This window comes from Lissotriton helveticus, chromosome 6, assembly GCF_964261635.1.
Source record: "Lissotriton helveticus chromosome 6, aLisHel1.1, whole genome shotgun sequence".
In the NCBI taxonomy this organism is placed as follows: domain Eukaryota; kingdom Metazoa; phylum Chordata; class Amphibia; order Caudata; family Salamandridae; genus Lissotriton; species Lissotriton helveticus.
In genome coordinates, this window is record NC_136067.1 from 897,955,094 (window position 1) to 897,980,808 (window position 25,715).

The window sequence follows — 25,715 nt, forward strand, 5'->3', positions numbered from 1 at the left end:
GAGTACAAAATGACCTTGTGTCAAACACCGAATCAGGAGCCAGCATAGCTGGCAATTATTCTTTTTGGAATGGTAGAAAGTTTTAATATCAGCCAGCCTGTTTCCCTCCACATTCTCCTAATTTACACCAAATTCAGCATTACCCCTTCGTCCCTTTTGCCGTGATGACTCACTCATTGAGGTCCCTGTGCCTCCAATCACAATTGTGCCTGTGGTGACCGGCTTCCGTGATCTAATCTGTGGCATGCTGTGGGAGCCAGTGTTGTAGGTAAGGGAATGGGCGAGCATGTCTGCCGATGGTGCAGCAGATCAGGGGCTCCTCCTCGGTTCCTTTTCATGCCACCTGGACTGAGGTCTGCAGTGCATGACTCTAGCCAGCTTGTGGGTGTGTACATGTTGCTGGAAAGACAGTGTCTCCTCGGGATTCTGTTTTTCTGAATGGCCTGCCTCGGGAGACCGAGCTCTAGCGCTTCCTAGTTGCCTGATGGGCTCTGCTTTGACCATGTATAATCAGCTGCTGTTGACTGGCCTGTGGGCCATGAGGGGGCTTGCAGATCGGATGGCGCCTTCTTTCTGGCCACATGCTTCTGGCCGGATTGTGTGTTGCCGCTGCTCATTTCGGCATACTTCCTCCTCAGGGCCTGTGGTGCAGCCTTTTTGTGTGGTGCAGTTAGCTCACAGGTGTGTCCTGCGGTGTACTGTGCAGTGCTGCTGCTCTTTCTTCTGTTTGTGTGTTCTGTCCCACTCTGGCCTGCCCCTGCATTGCCATGTGGGCTTCTTTGCCTTCGTCCTGGTACATCATCAGCACTTCTTGGCTGGTCTGTTTTCTGGGGCGCATGGGACGTCTGCACTTGGTGTGGCTGACTTTTCCTTTTTTACGGGGATGATTTTTCCCAACTTTTCTCCCTGCTGGTGGTCTGCGGTGCATTCCCCTGTCTGGAGTGGTTGTGGCATGTGGCCATGGCTAAGTTCATCCAGCAGGTGGTTTGTTGTGCCTTCCTCCAGCTGGGTTGTGTGTGTGGCTGTGTTGCTGCTTGTGGTGCGGCAGGATATGCAGCATACTTCTGTGTCTCCTGGGCTGCTTTGCTCCTGTGGCTCATGGCGTGGTGTCTGCTTGTTGGAGCATAGGGACCGGGTGCATCTTTCTTGTGGCCTTGGTGTGCACTTATTGGTTTGCAGCACCGCTGTGCCTGTGACAGTGGCATAGTTCTGGTGTATCCCAGGTTGCTGGTAGCCTCTGGTGGACGCAGTGGGGTGATGGCTGTGTCTTCTCTGAGAGTTTTTGTCTGAGTTGGCTTGTGGGCCAGGAAAATCTTTCTTGGGGTATGCTCGGCATTCTTCAATACGTTTCTTTGCCTGGTGTGACAATAGTCCCTGACCATGTCCGCTCCTCCCTCCCGCCCAGTTTCTGTGGTTGGTGCTGACTCTTTGTGTTTGGGGGTCCCTGTTTTACTCTGCCACACTTGCTGTTGCACTTGTGTTGGTGGTTCTTAGGGCTCGTCAGCTGTGTGGATGCTGTTCCCCTCAGTCGCCCTTCCTCTAACCTATCCGCCCCTTCTCAGAGATAGCCTGGAGTTGTACCTCTCTGGCATGGTCTTCTGGTTTTGGTGGCAAGATGCTGTGGGGGCCTCTTTGTGGTTGGTGTATGTACCTGCTCTCCCTGCGTGGTCGTTTCCTTTCAGCTCATCAGTGGTTGGTTGTCTTCCTTGTGCTTGCAGCGGGGCCTGGGGTTGTTTCTGCTTGCAGCATGGCAGGATGTGCAGCGCGATTTTGGTATCACCCGGCCTGCTATGCTATACTTCGGCAGTCTATCTGTGGTTTGTCCTTGTGCTCCTTCTGTTCTGCTGTCCTGTTGCCTAGTGGTGCAGGTCTTGGACTATTTTGGTTGTGTTGAGTGTCCGGCCTTGGTGTCACCACGCCTTGATATCCGGTGCCTTCTGTGGCATCATCCATATATTTTCGGGGGCTGGTGGTGCCCTGGCTGGAGTGTTGGTTTTAGTGTCGGCGGTTGGAGTCATGGCTGTGTTGCTGCTGCGGCGCTGGCCTTGTTTTCCATGCCTATGCTTTATGGAATTAGGCGTAGCTGGTCCACTTCTGTTTCTTCAGCTGTGTCCATTCCTGTGGGTCCTGTGGTGCATGGTGAGTAGTTCATTCCAGGACTGTTGGCGGTCCTTGTGCCTACTATTGGCACCCTTATCTGCTTTTTGCCACCTCTGTGTCTCTGTAGGCAACTGTGCTCCTGCCGTGGTCGCTGTTGTGTTCACCAATAACGGGTGTGGGCTGTTGCATGGCTCTCTTGTTGATATTCAGTAGTGGGGGTTTCACCCCCAATGGTTTGGCAATGGTCCTTTTTTCCTGCTTCCCCTGTAAATTGGAGTGGGAGGGTGGCGTTGATGCCACTTTCTGGCCTGATGGTTCCTTCTTGGCCCCTCTTCTTGGCTATTCTTCATTCCTTCCTGGGGATTTTTTCTTCGGATCATGTGGTTCGTGCGGCGGATGGTGGCCTGATGGAGATTTTCGTGGCCTCTGCTTTTGTTCCCAGGGCAGCCTTCCCTACGGCTTCGTAGGTTTGCTCCTTGGGGAGGCTGTGCAGGAGGGGGCGTGTTTGTAGGATGTCCTGATCTGGATGGTCAAATTGTATTGTCTATGTATTCTATGGCTCTAACTTTGTTTCTTCTGGGTGGCTGCTGTATTGGTGCTGTGTACCCTTTTGCCGTGGCTTCCTATGCTGCCCTGTGTCTCCCTGGCTTGTTGGCTTGTTTCCTGGGCGTGTCATATGGGATGTCATATCCATGGACTGCGGCTTCTGCAGTTGCATTCTTGTATCAATGTTGTCTCTGTGTTCACTTGCTCATCGTCCACATTGAAGTGTATGCAGGCTGGGGCATCTTCCGCGGGCCAGGACCTGTGGTACATCTCTTTTCCTGCTTGCAGTGTGGCCGTTGTTTCTCTGCGTTCCATTGACTGGCAGATTTTTGGCCTATGGGCCTGCTGTTTACTTACCTCCTTTGGCCCCGGGTGCTGATTTCCTCCTGCCAGGCTTTTCTGGATTCCGGTCCCATTGTGAGGGAGGTTTGCTGTTGCTGGGTCTGTTGGCCTCTGTCTCTTCTTCTGTGCCGGCGTCCAGATGATTGTCTACCAGGTATCTTATGCTGCGCATTAGATGTTGCTTTTGGCTTTGTGTGCTCGATGGCAGGTCCCTCTTCTTTCTGTTTCCCTGCCTCGGGTACTGGCATTTTCCTGAGTGGTTCATGCTGGGTCTGAGTCCTGCAACTTTTTTGGTGCAATTAACAGTGTTTCTGCTTTTTGGTCCCCCTGGGGAGTCTGATGGACAGGTTTGTTCTACGTTTGCGTCACTGCTTTGTGCCCCTGGTGACTTTATTGTTTCTTAGCCAGCTCATTGTGTTTCTTCCGGTGTTTTTGTCTGGCTTCTTGGTCTCCTGTGGTGGTGCCGCTTCCTTCACTAGGGTGATCAACTGGCACAGGTGCAAATTCAGGATGGCGAGTGTAAAAATTCAGGACAAAGGGTCAAAATTCAGGACAAAAGGTCAAAATTCAGGACAAAACTTCGGGAAAAAAGGTACGTTTTACATACACATCAGAGGTGGTCGCGCAATAGTATATAAGTACGTAAATAGACAATCATCTAAGTACAAGTCAAAATAGGTTTATATTTGGTTGAGACAATTGTGCACTTCACAGTTTTTCAGTATGGCCGCAGCTTGCTACCTTAGACGATTCAAAATTCGCATCTCGCTCCAGCAGGTATATTAGTCACCAGACAATGGTGAACCACACCTGAATATGAAGTGAGGCTGCCTTTATTGTTGATTGAAAACTACTGGATATACAAGGAACTTTGCAGTGCCAGCCCCCAGTAATAAAACCGCTCCCCCCCTTTACAGTCTTTCCAGTGGTGTGGAGAGCACGGGTCTCACCTCTGAGCATACCTGTCCCACTCGGGGTGGCTCTCCATGCCACTGGAATCAAGCTATCCTGGCTGATGACGGCTGATAGCCAGAAACCGGTCCTAGGATGCTTGATTCCGGTCCAATGAAGACATGGCTTGGCAGTTCGGACTGGACTGTTCCCATGAGGCACAGGGTCAAGGCTGATTTGCATATGGCCATGTCTGAACTAGGGTGGTGTGGTGAGCAAAAAAAAAATGAATTTAGGCTCAGATCTCTGTACTGGGGTGAATGTATGACATTGTTCTGCATTCTGTCTATCAACTGTTGTTTTTGCATTTTGTTATCACCCGTGGTTCCATCCGAGGTGCATTCGCCTTTCACTTTTAGCCTTTAGCAGGTGGTTTCTTTCAGGTCGCCTAATTCAGCTTGTCATCTCTGCTGGAAATCCTGGGGAGGTCTCCTTGTGGCTTGTTGGCTTCCATGGCTAGGATTCTTGGTGCTTCTTGCTGGCACTCTGTTGGATTGTCGTTTAGGATGGTTCTTTCTCCCTTTGAGTCTCATTGCGGTTCTCAGGTCTAGTGGTTGCAGTTGTTGGTATCCACAGTGCTGGCTTCCGTCTTGTCCTTTGTTTTTGCTTGTGGCATGACTTTGTGTTTGCATTTTCTGTGTGGTTGTCCTGGCCTCTTTTTGGCTTTGTTACATCTCAATGAGTGAGTCATCACGGCGAGAGGGACAAAGGGGTAATGCTGGGATTACTTACTGGTAATAGCATTACTCTGAGTCCTTCTCTCGTCTTGATGACTCAGGCCCTCCCTCCCGCCCTTTTCGGCTAGTCCAACTAGGAAGTAGGAAGTATGGAGGAGGGAGGGATTTTTATCTGTGGGAAAAGATTGTGATTGGAGGCACAGGTGTCTCAATAAGTGAGTCATCCGGGCGAGAGAAGGACTCAGAGTAATGCTATTACCAGTAAGTAATTGCAGCATTACCGTGTCAAGCTTGCTACATACTTTAACTTCCATTTCATCTCTTAAAATAACCACCTCTTTATATCTTCTACCATCAAATTCCTGCGAGGATCTTGTAATCCTGGTGGCCTCATTTTTACAATGTTTATGGTCTAAAAAAGCACAAATCCCCCTAAGTAGTTCTAGCTTCTTCTCCTAAATGTTTTCTAAAGTATCTCTTTAGACTTATTTTACTGAATTTGGAACTTACACAAATCCAAATGTCTGTACTGTCTTCCATTTGGATCTTAGGCTTGCACAACAAAAGGCAATGAAACTTTTTTCTGGCACATCAGCTTAGTTTGGACTTTTATTTTCTCCTAAAGGTGTAAACATAAAAATATTCAAATTTCCATAAAAATACAATAAGCTTCATTTTTAGACATAGACATTTCTGCTCCGTCTCCTAAAAAGTTTACTGAAGATTCGGTTGGGCAAGCAGGTCCCACTCTATTACAATCTTGAAAAACCTGCTAACTGCTGCTTCATTAAGTTTGTCTAAGGGCCTGATTCAGATCTTGGTGGATGGGTTACTCCATCCCAACAGTGACGGATATCCCATCCGCCGAAATATAAATCCCAATGGAAATAATGGAATTTATATTTTGACGGACAGGATATCCATCACCGTTGTGAAAGAGTAACCTGTCTGCCATTATCTAAATCAGGCCCTAAATCTCTGAACTTCGAAAAGAGTTCATATGAGACCATTGTCCCATGGATGTAGAGAGCTCAAAAAAACCCCTTCAGGTTTTCGGTCTATAATAAGCTTCGGTGAGGCAGACCACATTTGCAAAAGCTCTAGGAAATTACAGACCTTATATACAAAATTTTGCTGAGACCTACTCCCCAAACCAAGAGCAATTAGGAAAACTGTTTTTCTGCTGGAACTAGGGGGTAGATGTATCAAGCCTTTTGCCTCCTGGCCCATAGGAATGCATGGGAAATTATTCCTTATTTGCGAATTCACAAATTGCGATTTCGCAAATAAGGAAGACTAAGAAATCGCTAAAAAAAAGCGATTTTCTACATACATTCCATTTTGCGATTTCTAAATAGCGATTCCTTAAAAATAGCTATTAAGAAGTATCAAGATTCCATTTTGCGATATCTACCTCTAGACTTTCATTTTGCGAATTATACTGTTTTGGAATGTTTTAAGGAATTCACTAGCCTGTTCTTCTGCACACAGAGTGCTAATTTTGGGTGGAGAAGGAATTGCTTGGTTAAAGTCTACTTCCCTTGGCTTCTTGTATAAAGATTTGGGTTTGGACATCCCAAGACATCTTTTTATGATCTTGTCTACTATTGATTATTTCTGAAAATATCCTGGTGATAAAATAACTCTCTTTCAACATACAATTGTTGTTATTTCATAGCACTCTAACAGACAGAAGTTACTGTTATGCCTATTTAATGGAAATGGTTTTATCAAACTTGAACGGAGGGTAGAGACAGTCCTGCCAGCATTTGCGCACTTGCCCTGTAAGTGACAGAAAACTCTTCACGGAACATTCTAATCACTAAGCCTTCTAAAATGAAAAGGATACATTATGAGTTTTGAACTAATTCGTCTTTTATATATTTAACATTGTTTACATTTTTTACAGGTTATTTATGTCATTAGAAATCCTAAAGATAATTTGGTTTCTTTCTATCACTTTATGAATATGTTAAATGAACTTGAAGAAAAGCCGTCTGAAAAGCGGGAGGAATTCTTTGAGAACTATCTGGCAGGAAAAGGTAATTTACGCATGCTGTATATTCAAATAATGAGTAAGAGAAGGACAGCTTTTCAACAGGAAGAAAACGAGTTACAAATCTAACCTTGTTTTAAAGGATGAGGATACTTTCATGTACATATGCACATTGATTCTGAAAGAGAATGCAGCCTTTTTTACTTGATTTACAATTATCTATTTACAGTGAAGTGTGGATTTTGCATTTTATCTGACATTTCTGTCGTTGTTTGCAAATTTCCATACTACCCTGTGACTCAAGTTATACATATTTTAATTACGTGGGCTGTAAATTGTATAAAGTATTACTTTTTTTTTTTATTTCAAAATATTTTATTTATAAAGAAGTGTCAAAGAAAATAAGGAGCAAAATACAACAAAAGTGATACAATTGAATCAAGATAAATACCCAATCAGGGGCTAAAAAATAAGATGTAAACAAAATAAGTGCGTATAAAAGTAAAGGCAACGTATTATATAATACAGAAACCGATTAGGTAAAACTTATCATCAAAGCAATAAACAAAAGTATCACTATCAAATTTTGAAATAGAGACAGGGGAGGAAATAGAGGAAAAGAAAGAAGAAAGAAAGAAAGAGAAATAGGAAAGATGAAAAAGGATAGAGGAAGAAAAGAGAAGAAGGAAGAAGGAGGATTCCCACAGGAGTAACCCATCGTATAAACTCATATAAAACCACGGAGACAGACAAATCAAAAAGGATACTGAGCAACCAACCCTTTTGATGACAGATCCATATAATCATCCAAAGCTTTCCAAACCCCACTAGAGATAGAAGGAGAGAGATGAGCATGATCAATTGAAACGTGAGCGCTGCGCAAAAAGGGAACCCACGCCCACCATGTATGATAGGAAATCGAAGAAAAGGATTTCCACTCCATAAGTATAATTTTCACCGCAACAGTTAAAAGAAGATCCATCAATTGTATTTCCATGGGATCCAAGGGGAGAGGAGTAGGGGCAGCCAGTGGTCCCAATAAAATTAAAGGGAAAGAGAGTTGGAACTCAATACCAAAGATAAGAGAGAGATGTTTATGGATGAGGTTCCAAAAAGGCTGAAGCAGGGAACAACCAAAAAACATATGTTGAAAATCGCCCGGCAACAATCCACAGCTCCAACATAAATTGTCATCTTTAAGATTGAGCGAATGTAGACGCACGGGCGTCCAATGAAGGAGATTGAGAGAGAAAAATTTAGACTGCATTAAAGATGGAGCAATTTTATTGCGAAGAGAGAGTTTACCAATCAGTTGCCAAGTATCTGAGGAAATATGATCCGTAATGTCAGGAGCAAAATGGTGTAACCATTTTTGCTGAGCAACCGTCTGTGCGGGTAGTGAAGCAGATGATAAAAATTTATAAATCTTGGAGGCAACGTGACCAGATTTAATCCATATATGAAAAAGTGAAACAGTAGAAGAGGTAGGATGAAGACGTACCTTAGCAAGAGCCACTTTAATTTTAAGAAAAGTATAAAAATCAAGATTTGTTAAAGAGTGTTTCGTAGCCAAGGTGGAAAAAGGTAATGGCTCATCAGAAGCGCCATAAAGGTGATTAACAAGAGAGATCCCTTTAGTTGCCCAGTATGACATGCGGACGGGAGTAATGTCGAGTTTAAATTTAGAGTTCCGCCAAATAGACGTCCACCTAGTTTTATGTAAAGGAATTGCCATTTTCTTATCTATTTTCCTGACCGCCGCAATTGTATCTATAATTATAGCACGAGAAAACAGGATATGCAAATTAGATGTGGTGCAAAAAGAGGCAATAGGCAAAGGAGATGCTAATTCCTGTTCTATTAGCAGCCAAGAAGGAACATTAGGAGATGGAGGAGAGAACCACAAGGCACCTTGAGAGGCCAAAAAGGCAGTTTGGTATTTGTCCCAGTCAGGAAAATTGCACCCTCCCATATCGCAAGGCCGGCGCATAAATTTGTATGCAATTCTAGCACGTTTGTCGTTCCATAGAAATTTAGACGTCAAAACATCAATTTCGCGAAAAAAGGAATCTGATAACTTAACCGGAAGCATGGATGAAACAAAATTTATAATAGGGGTGATCATCATTTTGAGAGTCTGGAGGCGACCCCACCAGGAAATATGTTTCGGAGACCATGTGTCCAAAAGACGCCGCACTTTAAGGAGAGTCTGGGATTCATTATAGGCAGTAGTAGCATAAAGGGTAGAACAAAAGTAAATCCCTAAGTATTTCAGGTGTGTAGACTGCCACTTAAAGCCCGCAGAACCCATATGCGAAGGGAAACAGTAGGCATTGAGAGGGAACATTTCCGTCTTATCTCTATTTAGGGTATAACCTGAAACCGATGAGAAGAGGGAAATGGTATTTGAAATAGCAGGTATTGCTAGGGGTATATTATCGGAAAAAATAAGAACATCATCTGCGTAAGCAGCAGTTTTAATACAATTAGATCCGAATGAAAAACCTGTAATATCTGGGTGTAAGTCAATTAATCGAAGAAGAGGATCAATAGATAATAAGAATAAAAGTGGAGATAAAGGACAACCCTGTCGAGTGCCCTGACGAAGATTAAAAAATGACGATGTAGCCCCATTAACTCTAATGTTAGCTCTAGGTTGGGAATATAAGGACATTACCATGTTAATGAAAGAGTCCCCAAGGTTGTGAGCGCATAAAACAGCTCGAAGAAAAGGCCAAGAGACCTTGTCGAAGGCCTTTTCCGCGTCAAGGGCCAAGGCCGCGGCAGGGAGTCGAGATCGCTTAGCTGCACCAAGAATATGACAAAAGGTGCGTATATTGTCTCGCGCAAGACGACCCTTTACAAAACCGGTTTGGGAAGGATGAACAAGATGAGGGATAAGGGCTTCCAATCTTTTGGCCAGGATTTTAGCAAAGATCTTAGCTTCCATATTAAGAAGAGAAATAGGACGGAAGTTTTGGGGATCTGAATGGTCTTTCCCTTCTTTTGGGATCACTACTATAGTTGCTTCAGCAGCAGTACCAGAAACAGACCCATCTTGAAGAAAAGAATCAAACACAGATTGTAATTTGGGAACAAGTGTAGGGAGAAAAGTTTTATAAAATAAAATAGGATAACCATCAGGGCCTGGGGCCTTACCAGAGCGAGTAGCTTTAATTGCGGTAACAATTTCCTCAGGGGAGATTGGTCTATTTAATAAAATGCGATCATCCTCAGAGACCGACTGAACCGGAACCGATTTTAAGAAATCCCGACAATGATCAAAAGAGGATTGATTAGAAGGAGTATATAATTTGTTATAAAAATCACGAAAGACTTCAAGTATTTCATCAGTTTGGAATTTTTTAGATCCCGAGTGGTCAGTAATAGAAGAAATGTGCGAGGACTTAAAGGAGCAATCTTGGAATTTCAGTGTAGCCGCCAGAATTTTCCCAGCTCGATTTTTTAACAATACATTTTTGGATTTTTGCGCTTGTACTCCAACATGGGCTCTTTTAGTAACAATAGTATTATATTTGTATTTCAGTTGTTTTATTAGTTGTAGACAAGATGAATCCTTAGAGTGTCTGAAAGTGGCTTCCAGAGTTTTGATTTCAGAGGATAAATCTGTGAGCTCTTTTTTAATAGCAGAATTCCTTTTTGACATACAATTAATAACTTGGCCACGGAAAGTGCATTTAAACGAATCCCAGAGGACGATTGGGGAAGAAACAGAGCCGTCATTCTCATGGAAAAAAGTGTCTATAGCCTTAGAAAATTCATTAACTTGAGATACATCATGCAAAACTTCGGTATTCAATCTCCAGGAACGAGCATGTGATTTAGGGGCAAAGGATGATAACGTAAAAGTAACCGCAGCGTGATCAGAAATCAAAATAGGATGTATAAGCGGAGAGGAGGAAGATGAAACAAGAGAAGAATGGACAAGGAGATAATCAATACGAGAAAAGGAAGAATGAGGCGAAGAAAAGAAAGAAAAGTCACTACCAGTGGGATTGTGAAGACGCCATATATCTTGAAGGTGAGTAAAGGAGCACATGTTAAGCATTTGTTTGTGGGATTTAGGGGGCCGAAACTGAAATGCAGAATTTCTATCTAAAAGAGGATCCATTGGTAAATTAAAATCTCCGCCAACAATCAGATTGCCAGAATGCGGGGTGTCATTCAATTTTTTGGTAACAGATTTCCAAAAATTCGGATCGTCAACGTTAGGAGCATAGATATTCATCACATAGAGATCATGATGCCCATCCGACAGTTTAGATAGCAACCAACGACCCTCAGAATCATGATCAGAAGATATTATAGACAAGCCAGAATTTTTTGAAATTAATGTAACAACCCCATTCCGTTTGCCCGAGGCATCCGAACAGCAAACATCCGAAACCCATTCTTTCTTCAAAAATACTGCCTCTCTGGCAGTGACCTTGGTCTCCTGAAAAAGGACCAGATCAGAAGATAGAGACTTACAATAATCTAAGATCTTCGACCTCTTCACCGGATGATTCAATCCCTTAACATTAAGGGATAATACATTTAAACCCGGCATGGAAGTACATAAAGATAGAGAAAAGACGCCATGGACAACAGAGAAGCAATCATCCTCACAGAGACAAAAAACCACCCAGAAAAAAGAAGGAACAAAGTGGGAGAATCCATGTGGGGAATCCGAAGAAGAAAAAAAGAAAGAAGAGAAGAAAAAAGAAAAGAGAGAAGGGAGAGAAGAAGCAGAAGCAGGAGGGGAGGCCTAAAAAAGACCAACTTCATACTAGGGAGAACGTGGAAAGGCGAGCAAGGGACCCGTACAAGGAGGAAAAGTAATGAATAACAAAAGCCCCAATAATATACCACGCTGATGGCATGTAAATGAGAGCTGGGAACAAGCAAAAGTATCAACGAGTAACAGATTAATATTATAAAATATCATAGTGCAATGAAAAAGCAGTACAGTCTCAATGAGTCATTACTCCATTAGCAAGAAATATAATTATACTAAGTAATAAAACTAGACGATCTAATAAAGAGACAAAACACTGTGGTAAAGCATGAACAATAGATGAATGCATGCAGATAACCATGTATATCCTAGAAATAAAGATGTAATTAATGAACAAGCTATAACTGTATAAATTAAACAGTAAGTAACAGAAATTGAGCATTCAGGAACATATAAGCATATAGGAGAAGAAAAGGAGAAAACATGAGAATAAAAGTCCAGAAGATAGAAAATGACACATATCAGGAAAAAAAAACAAGATATCTATTAGGAATAGATAAAAATCAAGAAAAGAAAAACGGACCTGAAATGAAGATTGAGAGGAAAGAGAAACAAGAGAAACAACAAGGGCAGTACCCAGGATAAAGAGAAGAGAGGCGGACATGTAGAAATAGAGTAAGCAACACGAGTAGGAAAGAGAAGATAGTCTAGAAAGGAGAAATGGGAGAGAGAGGAGTAAAATAGAAGATCGGAACACCTATAGAAAAATAAATAAGAGGAATAAGTGAAAGAGGAACAGAAGGAAATCGAAAAAAAACTAAATCCAAGGAAGAGGGATATTCAAAGAAGACCTTGCGGACACAAGGAGAACAGAGAAACTTCAGCAACAGAGGTGGAAGTCAAGAGAAAAATATAAGCTCAAGAGGAGCAAGGAGAAAACTCAGGCATATAGAAAACCATCACCAAGAAAACACAAGGAGACATTTCAAGTGCCCGAGGCACCAGGAACATGTGATGTCGCTCTTTGAATCTCCATCTCTATCTCCAATTGATTGTCCAGGAATGTAGCTAAGTCGGCCGGTTCATCGAAAAGTCTGGAACGCCCTTTGTAAGTAATGCGAAACTTCAACGGACCAGAAAACGAAAAGGGAATGTTCATCTCAGAAAGACGTTTCCGAAGATTAAGGAAGCCTTTTCTTCTTATAACCGTGTCTCTGGCAAAGTCCTGAGAAATGGAAATTCGATGACCTTCCCAGACGACCTGTTTAGCTTTCCGCATATGAGAAAGAATCTGTTCAGTATGTTGATGTCGCAACGGCTTGAAAATTATTGCTCTTGGCTGGGTTGCTGATTTAGATCGAAACGTTGGAACACGATGTGCTCTTTCTATCTCAAAGTCTCTCTGGAATGAGATTTGTAAGGTGTCCGGAAGCCAATGAGATAAGAAGTCGATCATAGACGAAGATGATTTCTCTGTATCTTCCGGCAGACCAAAAATGCGTAGGTTAGATCTACGGTTACGGTCCTCCTGCTCAGTGAGATCTCTTCGCAATGCCGCCATTGAACGCTCTAAGTGGCTTAGGGATCTGGATTGTTTCTGCATACCATCCTCTGCACAGCTGATTCGTGATTCCGTAGCAGATACACGAAGAGAGAGGGCTTTGAAGTCAGATCTAATAGCAGACACCTCCACTTGCAGTAAATCTGTATTAGTTTTAGTTGACTGCGCAATATCATGCACTTCATTAAGGCGCATTAATATTGTGTCCAGAGTGGAGTTAGTATCTGACTGAACCGACTCAGGCGTAGGGGACACTGCCTTAAGCCTCTTAAGCGAAGTGCCAGCATCCTTTGACTCTTTGTTGGTCGAGGAACGACCCATATTTGCAGCCATGTAGGAGCAGCCTCCAAGAAAAAATGCGCAGCCACTTGAGGAGAATAACAAAAACTGCGCAGTCTGTGCCCAAAAAAAGAAAGACAGCACACTGAGCGCACTGGGCGCTAAGTAAATACTAGCGGCGGACTTATATGCAGGGCAGGCAGACACCACAGTAATGCCAGAACCACAAATAGAGCAGGAGGGCATAGCAATGATTTTTAAGAAAGAGCTCTACACCAGCCAGGGATAGCAGCACTGAAGAAAAAACGACAGCGCAGGAGCAACTTAGTATCCAGCCAAGCAGCAAGAAAAGAGCAGGAAAAGGGAATAAATGTTACCAACTGGAGGCATCTTAGAAAAAATGTCCTGGACAGCCACCACAACCGGAAATAATGTATCCAAAGCGGCACTTCTGAGGAGAAAAATGCCAGCTGCGTCAGAAGCGCGAAAATGGCGGCCGTCCGTGAGAGGAACAGGCGTCACAGGCGCTCAGCAAAGAAAGCATTCAGCTGATGTCAGGAAGCTCCGAAAACGCCGTCAAACAGCTCCCAGCATATTCCGCTGCAGAAGGCTGCCGTTTCCGCACACAGGGGCAGTCAGGAAGCGGAGAAAACAGTCCGACGGGACACCCTCGCTACGGAGCTCAAGCGCGACCCGCCATGCTTCAGCGGCGCGCAAGCCACGCCCCCATAAAGTATTACTTTTATACTGTAAGTGTTATTTGCCTTCCTTCTTTTTCCCTGTGCTCCTTCCCCCTTCTTCCTACCTTATGTGGTATCTCCCTTTGCCATAAGAACTGTTGGTGACGGTTGGAATGTTGTTGTTGGAGGATCTCTCACAGCTGCTGTGGCTGAGAGGCTCTCACGAGATGTACAATAAAGTACTCTTCCTAATTTAATGTTTGTCACTCCGTAATAGGTGCTAGTGAGTAAACAGCTATATTGCCTATTACTGGTAAAGTTACAAGTTCCCAGCCCTCAACAGATAATGTGCAATCAATCCTCGTTTTTTACTAAGGCATACTCTTTTCACCTGCCTCCCATGTCCCCTACTTCCTTGTTCTTTCTTCTAGAGATGACACAGCTCTTAAGAATGGCCGGGTAATGCAAACGTCAGTGCTTCACCCTTACTTAGCACAGTTCCCCTGCTGCCCACCTTACGTGGGATGAGGCTATGGCTCTGTCTGACTACTAATCCCCCGGATCAGAGACCACTAGAGGAACTGGGCTGCCATCCTATGATCATACATCCATGCCACAGCATTGTCCCTCCCTATGCTATGGTAAGGATTTGCAATTAGTCAGTATGTCGCAATGCATATGTCTGTCCAGCATGCCACTTCTGAAATGTGTGAAAGAAAAGCAATGTCTTCATACCTACTTAAAGTCTAAAACATGTTTATTAAAGCAGACATATAAAAAATAGGCACTCTGGAGACAGTGCTTCTCCTCCCCAAGTTAATGAGCATGGAAGTCTTGCCACTCCCACAATTCATCACTTTCTATGCCATACTGACCCATAAAGAGCAATTGAAGAGATAAATGTGAGAGAAACTGGAACTCAGGGGCTAATGGGATTTCTCTTGAGAAGGATCACGAGGACGCTGAAAAGATACCACTAATATACATTTCTCTGATGCTGCACTAGATGTGTGAAAGCAGGAGATTTGTAGGAAAGGAGGATGGCTAGGTCCACAGAGGGACCCTGAAGTAAGTTGCCAGTCTTTCACTTTAGAAGGAGAAACAGGTAACAAGGCGTGGCTTCATCTTGCAGTCAAAGAGATGCAGGCAATACATTTTTCACTTTAGACATCAGGGTGGGCTGGCCTATCAAAATAGGTCCTGGACCAGGATGAATGTGGGAGATGGGATGTACAGGTGGAACAACTTGGTGAGCTTCAGGAGGCATTGTGCACTCTTGCAGTGATTAGCATTGTTTCAGAAGGGAGCCTCCAGCACACCACTGTGGTGTTGGAGATCAGATTGCTGAGTACACTTTCTTTCTCAGATAGGGCAATTCGAACCTGAGAACAGAAACTCTAGAGACAATGAATCGGTTGTTTGCAGTATTCTAAAACCATATAATCATATTGTCAAATACACCCCGACGCCAGGGATAGAGCATTGGGTCATTTCAACTGGGTTTATGAGCACATTGTGGCTATCTCTTTAGTTTATTTATTTTTTATTTAAACCACTTTTATGGACTTTGATTTTATGCAAGATGCAAGGCCTCAAAGGCCAACGTACAGTAATATAACAACAAGGAAAGAAAAAGGCATAACAAACAAATTCCTGCTTGGATTGTCCTACCACACACAATGCCTGTCAATTAAATACAAAGTTAGGTCAACTAGTAAAGCATTCGTCCCACACCAACTCAACCCTCTATCAACCCGTGAATGTCTAAACCTTGTCATAGATCAATTGGTGCACAGAACGGACTGGGTTTCAGCTCTATGCCCCAATAGTCCACTCATGCCTGCCATAACTTGGGGTGTCTTTGAGGGCAGCCTCTTGCTTAATATACCACCACCTCTAAGCTCCATTCACAACGTCCACACAGCCAGGGACTGGGGAGTCATGGCATTCCACTCCTGTGCAATGTCCCGATTTTCCATAGTCAGACCGAAAAACAATATCAAACGTTTATATGTGTTGCTGCCTAATATGTACCCAAACGGGGTCACTCCGCGCCAGAAACAAGCCAATGACGACCTGTCCCAAATCGTATGGAGGAAAGGACCATCCCCCACGTAAACCAAATGCTTGGAGTCACCCCCATCCGCCAGAGCCCATGGCACATGAAATAAACCTGTGGAGATATTTAAACTAGATCATTCGAAGTCTCGCTGCTATTGCTCTCAACGCCTCAGTCCAGTACACATATTTCAGAGCACCTAAATTGACCTCCTACGACTCTTTGAGGGCGCTGAATGTGTCAGGGTGATTGGAGAGCAATGTCTGTTAAATCTTCATGACCTTTTGGTCCCCTAAATCACCTATGAGAAGTTTGCCTTCCAGTGGATTAAATTTGGGAATGACGGACAGGGTAGTGATGTTGGGAGCCAGTGCATGGTGAAGTTGAAGACAGCCATGAAATTGGCTTTGATGAAGCTGATATTCCATCTGCAGTGTCTGAAAAGATTTGATGATAGTTCCACTCATAACATCTTCCATGGTCAAAATTTCAATCAGGTCCCACTTGTGAAAGCCCTCCTATGTCACCACCTGTGATATCAGAATGCCCTTCCAGAGCGGTTTCCACTCGCCATCCTTCCCAACCACCCCATTTGTTGGAGAGAATCATGCCATTGATTCAAGATTACCCTCGTCACCGGGGGAAGAGCATTACAGTTTCCCCTACAATATAGATTGGAGAGAAGAGGGGTGTCTTCTCCCACTGCCCACTTCTCAGACGCATATGAGGGGTCGTAACACCAATTATTTATAATTAGGGTACCCAGTTTTATGGTATTTATTTTCTTACCATTTCAATCTGTATTTATCCATATTTATTTTTTGGCCATCTTATTGGTATTTATCCATATGTATTGTGAATTTTGAGATAAATTTAGTCCTAAAATGGTAAATTTCCACATTTATTTAACAGATGACCATGCACTCCTACTTCGATGCCTGTTGGATTTTAGCAAATTAAGCAGCCAAATATAAAAACACTACTACAACCGGCAAATATTACCATTATACTCAGATATACATTAAAATATGCCTGTATTAAGGAAATCTCATCCTGTTTTTTACCTCCTCATGCTGTCTATCTGCTCCGCTGTTGGCCAGGAATTCCTGAAAGAAAGCATGGAGAGTCACTCACAAGAAGCCCAATTTTCTGTATTCCGCTTTTAATATTAAATACAGGTAGGAAACACATTGTATTCTGTCTGTATTTATTTTCAAAAGATCAGTAAAAATGGAAAATCTGGAGCCTTATTTATAATCAAAAGATGGGACGTGCAGTAATAGGATTCGACATCCGCCACAGCGATACCTCCACAATAAGTGGATTGAAAATATTTGCTGAGGGCGATATGATAAGTCCCATCCTCCCAGAGAAATGTAATAAGAATAGAATTCAATTTACGGAAAAAGTGTGGGGAAATATCTTATGGGAAGTTCTGTAGTTGATACAGAAGGCAGGGTAGAGACACCATTTTAAAAATCGATGTGTGTCTCTCTCCCGAGTACATAAAAGTTTACTCTTTTGTCTTTCATTCTTTGCTCACAATAAGGACGAGCATTTGCAATGCAATAGGTCTCGCAATTACGGAAGTTTGAGCTATTGGCATTGTAAATGACAATGCCTTTTATATTATGTTTTAAAAACCAAAACCTAACTGACTGACCACAAGAAAGAAAACTAATAAATGCAGGACGCCAGGAGTCTTTTCACAACATAGCAAACTACCAAAACAGCAAATAATATTTATATCAAACCTGGAACATTAAACCATACACATTGCAATTGTAACAGACAAATAATCAATATTATTTCCATGTTTGATTTTTTTCTAGTTTTGCTCATTTGTAATTGTACGGTGTTACTACTATGTGAAGCCCTTTTGTGTTATAAAGAATATAATAAAACTATATTATGATGAGTAAATTTTTTTATTTACTACTGCGCAATTGTGTTATTACAATAGCCATTGCGTTGGAACAATACGTTTTTTGAAAAACACCAGAATGTAAGCACTTTAGCTTCACAATATGTAGTTGTAACGATAAATATACTTTTTCATAAGAGAAAACACAACACTTAATACATTCAACATGGCTGCCCCCCCCCCCAAAAATAGAAATTTAGCATATTATTATTTATACAGAAACAAAGTGGCCTATTGAAAATTGGTAGGTGAGCAGAAGGTCGGCCGGCTGTTGAGATAGAGTCAGTCAGAACCACACAACAGGCAAATAACTGGTCTTACATAGTAGACAACACTTTTACAATCAGTAAAGCCTTCAGTCTCACTTGTCAGACAAACCTTAACCCCACAGGTCATTAAATAGGACATAACCATTGATTTGAAAGACTTATCAAAAGATAGCTCCCACCTTTGCATTGACACAAGCCGAATCCGACTGGGGTCCGTTATTGAAACCTCTATTTAAAACTAAGAGAACCTCCTAAATGTTAGGAAAATGCTAAACGATCGACTTTCTGACTTCCTTTTTCATAGCCTCCAGAATTTCATGTTTCTTTTGTCCTTCAGAAGTTCTCAGTGCCAAGAGACCTCTTTTGGGGTGTAGGTTTGTGCTTTATCAATCACCTGATAGACAGATATATGTAGTAACCATTTGGTAAATCACCCAAAAAACCTATCGCTCAGACCATGCTGTTGGCAGATTGTGGACTATAGAATAGGTAATCACTTAATACAACACAGAACAATATTATCCAACATGTCAAAACATTCTTCTAATGTGAATGATGCAAGTACTGCTTTAGTGCTTAAACCACTGAGTATGGGTTCAGGAAAGACACACTTGGAATCTCTTCTCTACAGAATCATGTTTTGGGCACATCATACCTCCACCTGATTACACCCTCCTCTTCAAGACACTCAACCACACAAAACGACCGACAACACACCCACATCGACCTCTCTCAAGTGAGTACAATCTAGCAACCTTTTCCCCCAAACATCCAAACACACAAACAACTGCATCAGCATCGCACCACACTGACCTCTCCCAAGTAAGTACAAGCTAACCAGATCACAGAATAAAGCACCCAGGACCTCATACCACCTCATCACATGCACACACACATGCTATTTGACAAGCCTCACACTACCACATGACTCGTGCACCACAAGATGAGAGCATATGATGATCACAAGGCCAAACCCCACTAACCTTAGAGCCCTGCAACGTTGTTTTCAGTACAAACACACGATTTTGATGACAGTGATTTTAACTTCAGACATCCATTGCCATCCTCCAGGCACCTGGGTGTGGTCACCCACACAGACTCTCATTAGGGACTTGTTTGTATCACACAAGCAGACCGACAGATCAGCACACTACCAAACCCATGACCGAATGACTCATGCTATTGACTCTGATGTCTGTTCAGAACTCTGACATGAAGGCAGTGCTAGGGGGCCAAGAAATTGTTCAATAGTGCCCTACGCATAAACATTCGACATAACTTGTGCACGTCACACTCGTTTTCGAGTTTATTCCTGGTCAGCAACTGCCCCTGAGAGCCCATGTATTTATTTTTTGGGCGTGCACAGCTGGAGCTCCGGCTTTCATGGCATTTACACTGCGTATCCATTCTTTTTATTGCTGCATAGAGAGCTCTACGCAGAAATAAGTCTGATGGGGTTCAGCAAGCAGGAGCGCGCGCTCTATGGCAGTCACAGCTCATCAACATGGTAGAATTGCCTGGCCAGGCGCGGGGACGTTGCATTCGCGCACTACTGCGCTTCTGGTGGGCGAGCGACGCCCACTGCTCGCACTCCAAGTCTACCATACTGCCCCCAACAGAGGGCTAGGCAGCCATCAGCCGACAGCTCATTTGCACCAACAAAAAGAAGACGCCAGAGAGGAGACGCCATGTGCTTGCAGAGCAGAAGCCACGAGTCGGTATTTTTTAAATGTTTCCTAATATTGATAAACGCTGCTTTCTTCTGAGTGCCTGTGGGCATCCCATGAACAATGAAAGCCTATACATGCCTACAAATGCCACACTTGAAGATATATGGGAGGTTGCCCAAGGTATGCTCTTGCATTACTAAGAACATGAAAAATTTTACCTTTAGGAAAATTTGCAAAAAATTGGAAAACGTAAAAAAAAAATTCAAGGCTCTCAGCCAGCCAATCAATGTGAAACAAGTTTGTTACGCAGTGATAGCTTACCTTAGAATGTGCAGAATCTAAAATATATGATTTTGATATGTCTCTCTGGATGAATCAAAAGAAAATGAGGTAGGAGCGAGATACAAAGTAAGAAAGGACATGACTTTACAGAGCTCCCCTACTTCGACAGGCAGTAAAATAAGGCAAGAGAATGAAAATAAGTCAGTAAAATCTACTTTATCTTAGCAGTCATTGGCAGGAATGTATCAGATACAACAGGAATAGTCCAGATTGTCAAAGTGCATTTTTTGAATCAGGCCCAAAGTTGTGAAACTGACCTTCTGTAGCTTTGTCATGTTATAGGCATTTGATAGCCAATTGCTTTCTGGTGCCCTAGCTCTAGGTTTATGTGAGAGGTGGTGGCATCATACCATAGTTGTCTGCACCACCCTGCATGTCTGATACCTCCAGTTCTCTACATGGTGTAAGAGTACCCTAGAGTCATGTTTGTGAGCTGTAGCTACTCATAATGGTCACAATCTCCATTGTGTTATTTGCCCAGTTGCAGTCTCTTGATGCCCCCGCTTCTCCAGTGACTGAGCTGTGTGGGTGAGGGAGCATGTGTCACCTGTGAAGGGGATAAGAAAGGATGAGTGTGACAGGGCCCAGTACTAAGAGATGGAGGGGGTGAGAAGTGGTATTTGAGAGTAAGTTATGAAGTGATGAGAAGCAAAGTGGGCGGGAATACCTGAAAATCAAATATTCAGATTCATGCACAAGAATGCAATAGAACTCTGTAAACTCACACTGTATGACAATGGTCGTGCTTATTCTTTTGAGGATCTCATGTTCCAAAAATATTATTTGATGTTGTTTTACATGTAAGTAGTCTGTTTTACAAAAGTGTCAAATATCTTCAGAATGTAAAGAAATTCAGAAAACCTAGGCACAAGTGCTACAATAAACAACAGATAATTTCAGTCCGACCAGACATAGGGGCTCATTAGGATGGCGGACGGACTTGCGTCCGTCCGCCACCCTAGAGGAGGAGGGACCGTCCGCAGGGGCAGCGGCGGTCCCTCCAGTGCAATTAGGATGTGACCGCCTGCCTGGCGGTCACATCCTCAATCTTTAACATTGCGGCGGGTGCAGCTTCAAGCTGCACCCGCCGCAATGTTAAAAATGCATACCTTGCAAATGTATGCAGCAAGCAGCAGGCACCGCGCGGTGCCTGCCGCTTGCTGCATACATTTGCAGGGGGGTACCATAGGTACCCCCCATGTGCACCCCCCACCCCCCCTTCACCCAGGGGGCCCGCAACGGGCCCCCGCAGTGAAGCTCCGTATGCTTTTCCACGGCGGAAAATCCGCCGTGGAAAGGCATTTCTTTCTGTGCATCCTAATATGGCTGACGGTGTCTGATAGACACCGTCACCATATTAGTGCTTTTCCGCCGCTGTTGTAAGCCAACCGCGGCGGAAAAGCGGCGGACGGAAACCAGGACCCACCAGCCATCCTAATGTGGCGGTGGGTCTTTGGTGGGTCCGCTGCGGTTTTTCCGCATCCTCTGGGCCGGCGGTGGCTTCCGCCGGCCCAGAGGATGCGGAAAAACCGCTATCCTAATGAGCCCCATGGTGTCTGAGTTTGTTTATTGTGTATACTTACATTTTGTGTTAATTCGGCTAATTCCTTTATGTTTCCCAACAGTGCACTCTAGCTCCTGGTTTGACCATGTTAAAGGCTGGTACACTCACAAGGATGATTATAATATGTTTTTTCTCCAGTATGAAGACATGGTTAAGGTTAGTCATCTTATTAATTAACTAATCAAAATAATTTAACACATGCATGCTAAGTGTGTTTTGTGCATATGCTCATTGTGCAGGATGCTTGCTGCATTTTATGATTCGGTTCTTATTACAAGTCAAGCGAAGGAGTAAGGTTTCAAGCAAGGCATGTGCTTCTGTGTTTTTATTCACACCTGCAGGGGAAACCTTTCAGACACCTTCTTTAATTGGTCCTGTGTGAGATGCAACAACGGGATAGCTTGACCCATCATACAGTCCTCCTTGCTAACTTCCCGTGTGAAAACCTCAGAAGGAAGTAGCATCTATGTCAGGCATTTGACTAGAACCCATTTGTCTGCATCCATGGTCATAGCTTTCTCAACTGCATCCCCTCCTCTTTTAATAACATAGTCATTGATCTGTTTGCTCAGCTTAAACAGACATGGCAACATGTAAAAGGTCAAGTTCCAATGTGTTGGCACCTCCTGTATCAGAGCTTTAACTGGTGGTCTATTATTACTCGAAATAATCCGCAACTGCTTCCGGGCTTTAAAAGAATAGCGGAAATGAGTGCAGATTCTTCTGCAGGTGGTCAGTATGCTTCCTTTTTGAGGAAGTCTTGCACCACCAGGTTGATGCAATGGGCCAACCCTGAAATTGACTCCATCTGACATGGCCGTGACTATGTTACTGCCACTGTCCGTGACAACAAATCCAATTCTGAGACCTCTGGGTCACAGCCATTCATACTCCTTACTGTGAAATTCCTCCAAGATGTTTACAGCTGTATGTGATTTCTCTGTGGCGAACATGATCACTGTTGCAAGCCGCCGAACACTCTCAAAACTTTCTTCAGGGCCAAGATCGACTGATATATTTTTCTGTACCCCCACAAAAGAGATCTAGTGTGCAGTGATGCACATGTAATCAGTCACCTGACAACTGTTCCACATGTCTGGCATCAGGTGGATGGTGTGAACAACACTTTGCTGCAAAGCTTGTCCAACCAACAGCAGCGCATCGTGATGCAGCACTGGAACAATAACTCCGTCAAAATAGTTCCGACTTGGTACCTTCCTTTTTGGGCAGATGGCTGCCACAAATTCTTAGAATCCCACCCCTTCCACAGAAGAATAAGGGAGGATTTCCAGCACTAACATTTGTGCCAGCTTACCATTGTGCAAACGTGCAGTTGGGTTGTTCCGCTCATAGGGCCCCTCCTGCCTAAACATGGCCTTAATAGCCTGGCTTTTCTTATTTTCTGGGGCCACTGACACAGACGTCTTTCGAGAAGTAGAAGGTGGAGGTAGACTCAATGTGCTCCGTGGTGGGGCAAACATTTATTGCCTTTTTGTCTCTATCTCACTCTGAATCTTGTGCTATTGTGAAGTCGCAGAGGTAGGTAAATCTGCTGGTGCACTTCTGGGGACAGGGCTGCTTAGTGCGAAGATGTCACTGTCCACTTTCTCATCATCACCTTCCACAGTGATTGGACTTGTACTCGTATCTAATGTTCCTCATCTCCAGATCCACATTCAGCAATTTTTTTAAGGTGCTCCTTCCAATTGATCATGTGGTATTTCGTCATATGGGTCATTTGACCTCAAGTACCATCATTTGTACCAGGCTTACAAATGCTGCACATTGCAATGTGTTCACCCTCTTTGCTAACCATAAAAAGTCCCAAACTGGAGAAGAGTACTTTTTTACTGTGCTACTGCCAATCCCTGGAGAAGAACTGGAGGTAAATGGGCATGTCGTTGATTGCCTCTCTGCTACTCCTGAGGCAGGGGTTGGTGCAGGTCTCAGCCGGGGCTATACAAATATGGGAGATGGTGGCAGTGCATCCCTCGGAGCAAGTTGAATAGCAATAACAGACTGTTCTGTGTCACCTCCCACCATGACTGCCTCTTCATCATCATACACCTCATTATCCCCTTCCATTAGTCAAAGTCTTCCAGGAACTTTTTATTTCTTTTCCTCTCCTGTTGTCTCCTGAACTCTGCTGGGGTCAACTCCACATCCCTATCATCATCATCAGAAGTGGTGCTTGGAGAAAGTGGTGGAGTATTACCCTTCCTTTTCCTTGCTGGAGATCTGAAAGCCAATGATTCTAAAAGAGGTGGTTCAACTTCTTGCTCAAAAGGAAGCTCAGCCTCCTGTTCTGCTCTAACATCAGACAAATGTACTATTGATGGCTTCTGCTGCAGTCCGCTTTGCTCCGTTTCATGAAATGATTGTGTACTGCTTTGCGAAAGGGGAAAATCCAATTCAACTTTACTACTCATCGACATTGACGTGATTGCAGTGGCTGCCTCACCGACAGATATGGCCCTGGGCTTAGGTTGGGGGGTAGTGCTGTTGATGCAGGAATGTTGCTCTCAGCTTGCTCGCCAGAGGCTGGTGCAGCAGGCACGAGATTGCCAAAAAAGGTTCTGTTTGGCATGCCAGTGGTGGAAATCTGTTTCTTCTCCTTCCCACTGGCCACTTTCTTGGCAGCCTGTTTCTTTGGGGCCATCTTGAAGCTGTCAATAGGCAGTGACACTTAGCTTCACAAGCTGAAGAGATGCCTGTGTTGCATAGTCAGCCACACGTCACATCATGGATAGGCCTTCTGTCAGTCAATACTGTGGGTGATGTCTTTTCTCTTGTGAACCTAAAAGCAAACAAACAAAAAGAACATCAATGAAATGTGGCATTGTTCCAGTTCAATTAGTAGTGCAAACAAAATATATCATTTAGTGTGTTTATTTAAGTTATTTTAAATAATTAGCAATACAGTGTAACTATCCATTCGTAAAAACAAACCAGCATAAACTTTAATGGTTCACACTCAGGAAGAAAGAGCAACAACTTACAGATGTCACTTTTTGCTTCTTGTGGACACAAACAAAGAACACATGCAGGCCCGTGGCAAAAGTACACTGACTGCCTACACAAAATGGCCTCTAGCCACATAGTCACAACAACAAGCAAGAAGGCATGGGGAACAAACAAGATATGAAGGCATATGGCAAAAGTACATTGGATGCCTACACAAAATGGCTGACAGCCACATGGTCACAACAACAAGCAAGAAGGCATGGGGAACAAAGAACATATGCAGTCCCATGGGCACTGACTATAGAAAATGGCCCCTGACATCACGGCATGGAGAACAAAGACAATTGCTCACCTATGGAAAACACACTCAACCACTGTAAATACAAAGGAGGCATAAATTGGTAACACACTGCTTCCAAAGGCATCAAATATAATTACCCAACCTATACACTGTTTGCAGGAGAAAACTTGCTTCCGGTCCTATTTTTACAACAGATACATGCTACTTCGGCACTGGCTCACGTGAAAAATAAACACCTTCAGCATCTAACTGTCTGCTTTGTGTGATCGCATATGCCTCAACATGGACATATTTTACAACTGCCATGTAATGTGTTGTCCAATTCTGGTCAAGTGCTAAGTACCTTCAGGGCATCACATACACCAGCAGGGATGCTCACTTGGAATTCACACAATGAAAACAAAGTGAAGCAGGATTTTGAAAACGGAAACAGTGTGTATAACAAAAATAATTTTAAAGCACGGCACATTGGATCTGGGGACAGGTGGTATGGGTTCAATGAAAACTGCTTCCGAGGAATAGTTTACCTAACTATAATGGTTTTTGAGACCAAAGAGGAATGATACATTTCAGAGGGAGGTATGGGAGGCGAGCAAACAAATATAAATGTAAGGAAGTCAGGTAAATATATATTTAAAATATGTGAAGGGTTAAACAATGTAAACTACATACAAACAGGGAAATTCAAAGTCCCAGAAAAATATGAAACTCAAAAATTCAAAGTCAATTAAAAGCAAAAGTCTAAAATCGTC

At 43.4% G+C, this 25,715-nt stretch overlaps 1 protein-coding gene across 2 annotated transcripts in view; it reads left to right on the top strand.

The window, feature by feature from the left end:
- LOC144763182 (amine sulfotransferase-like) overlaps window positions 1-25,715 on the top strand; it is a 370,815-nt gene that overhangs the window by 244,741 nt on the left and 100,359 nt on the right. For both annotated transcript variants that reach the window (XM_078648528.1, XM_078648530.1), the window contains exons 4-5: window positions 6,526-6,658; window positions 21,760-21,854. In XM_078648528.1, coding sequence (XP_078504654.1) covers window positions 6,526-6,658; window positions 21,760-21,854 — 228 coding nt within the window. The remainder of the gene's footprint in view (window positions 1-6,525; window positions 6,659-21,759; window positions 21,855-25,715) is intronic.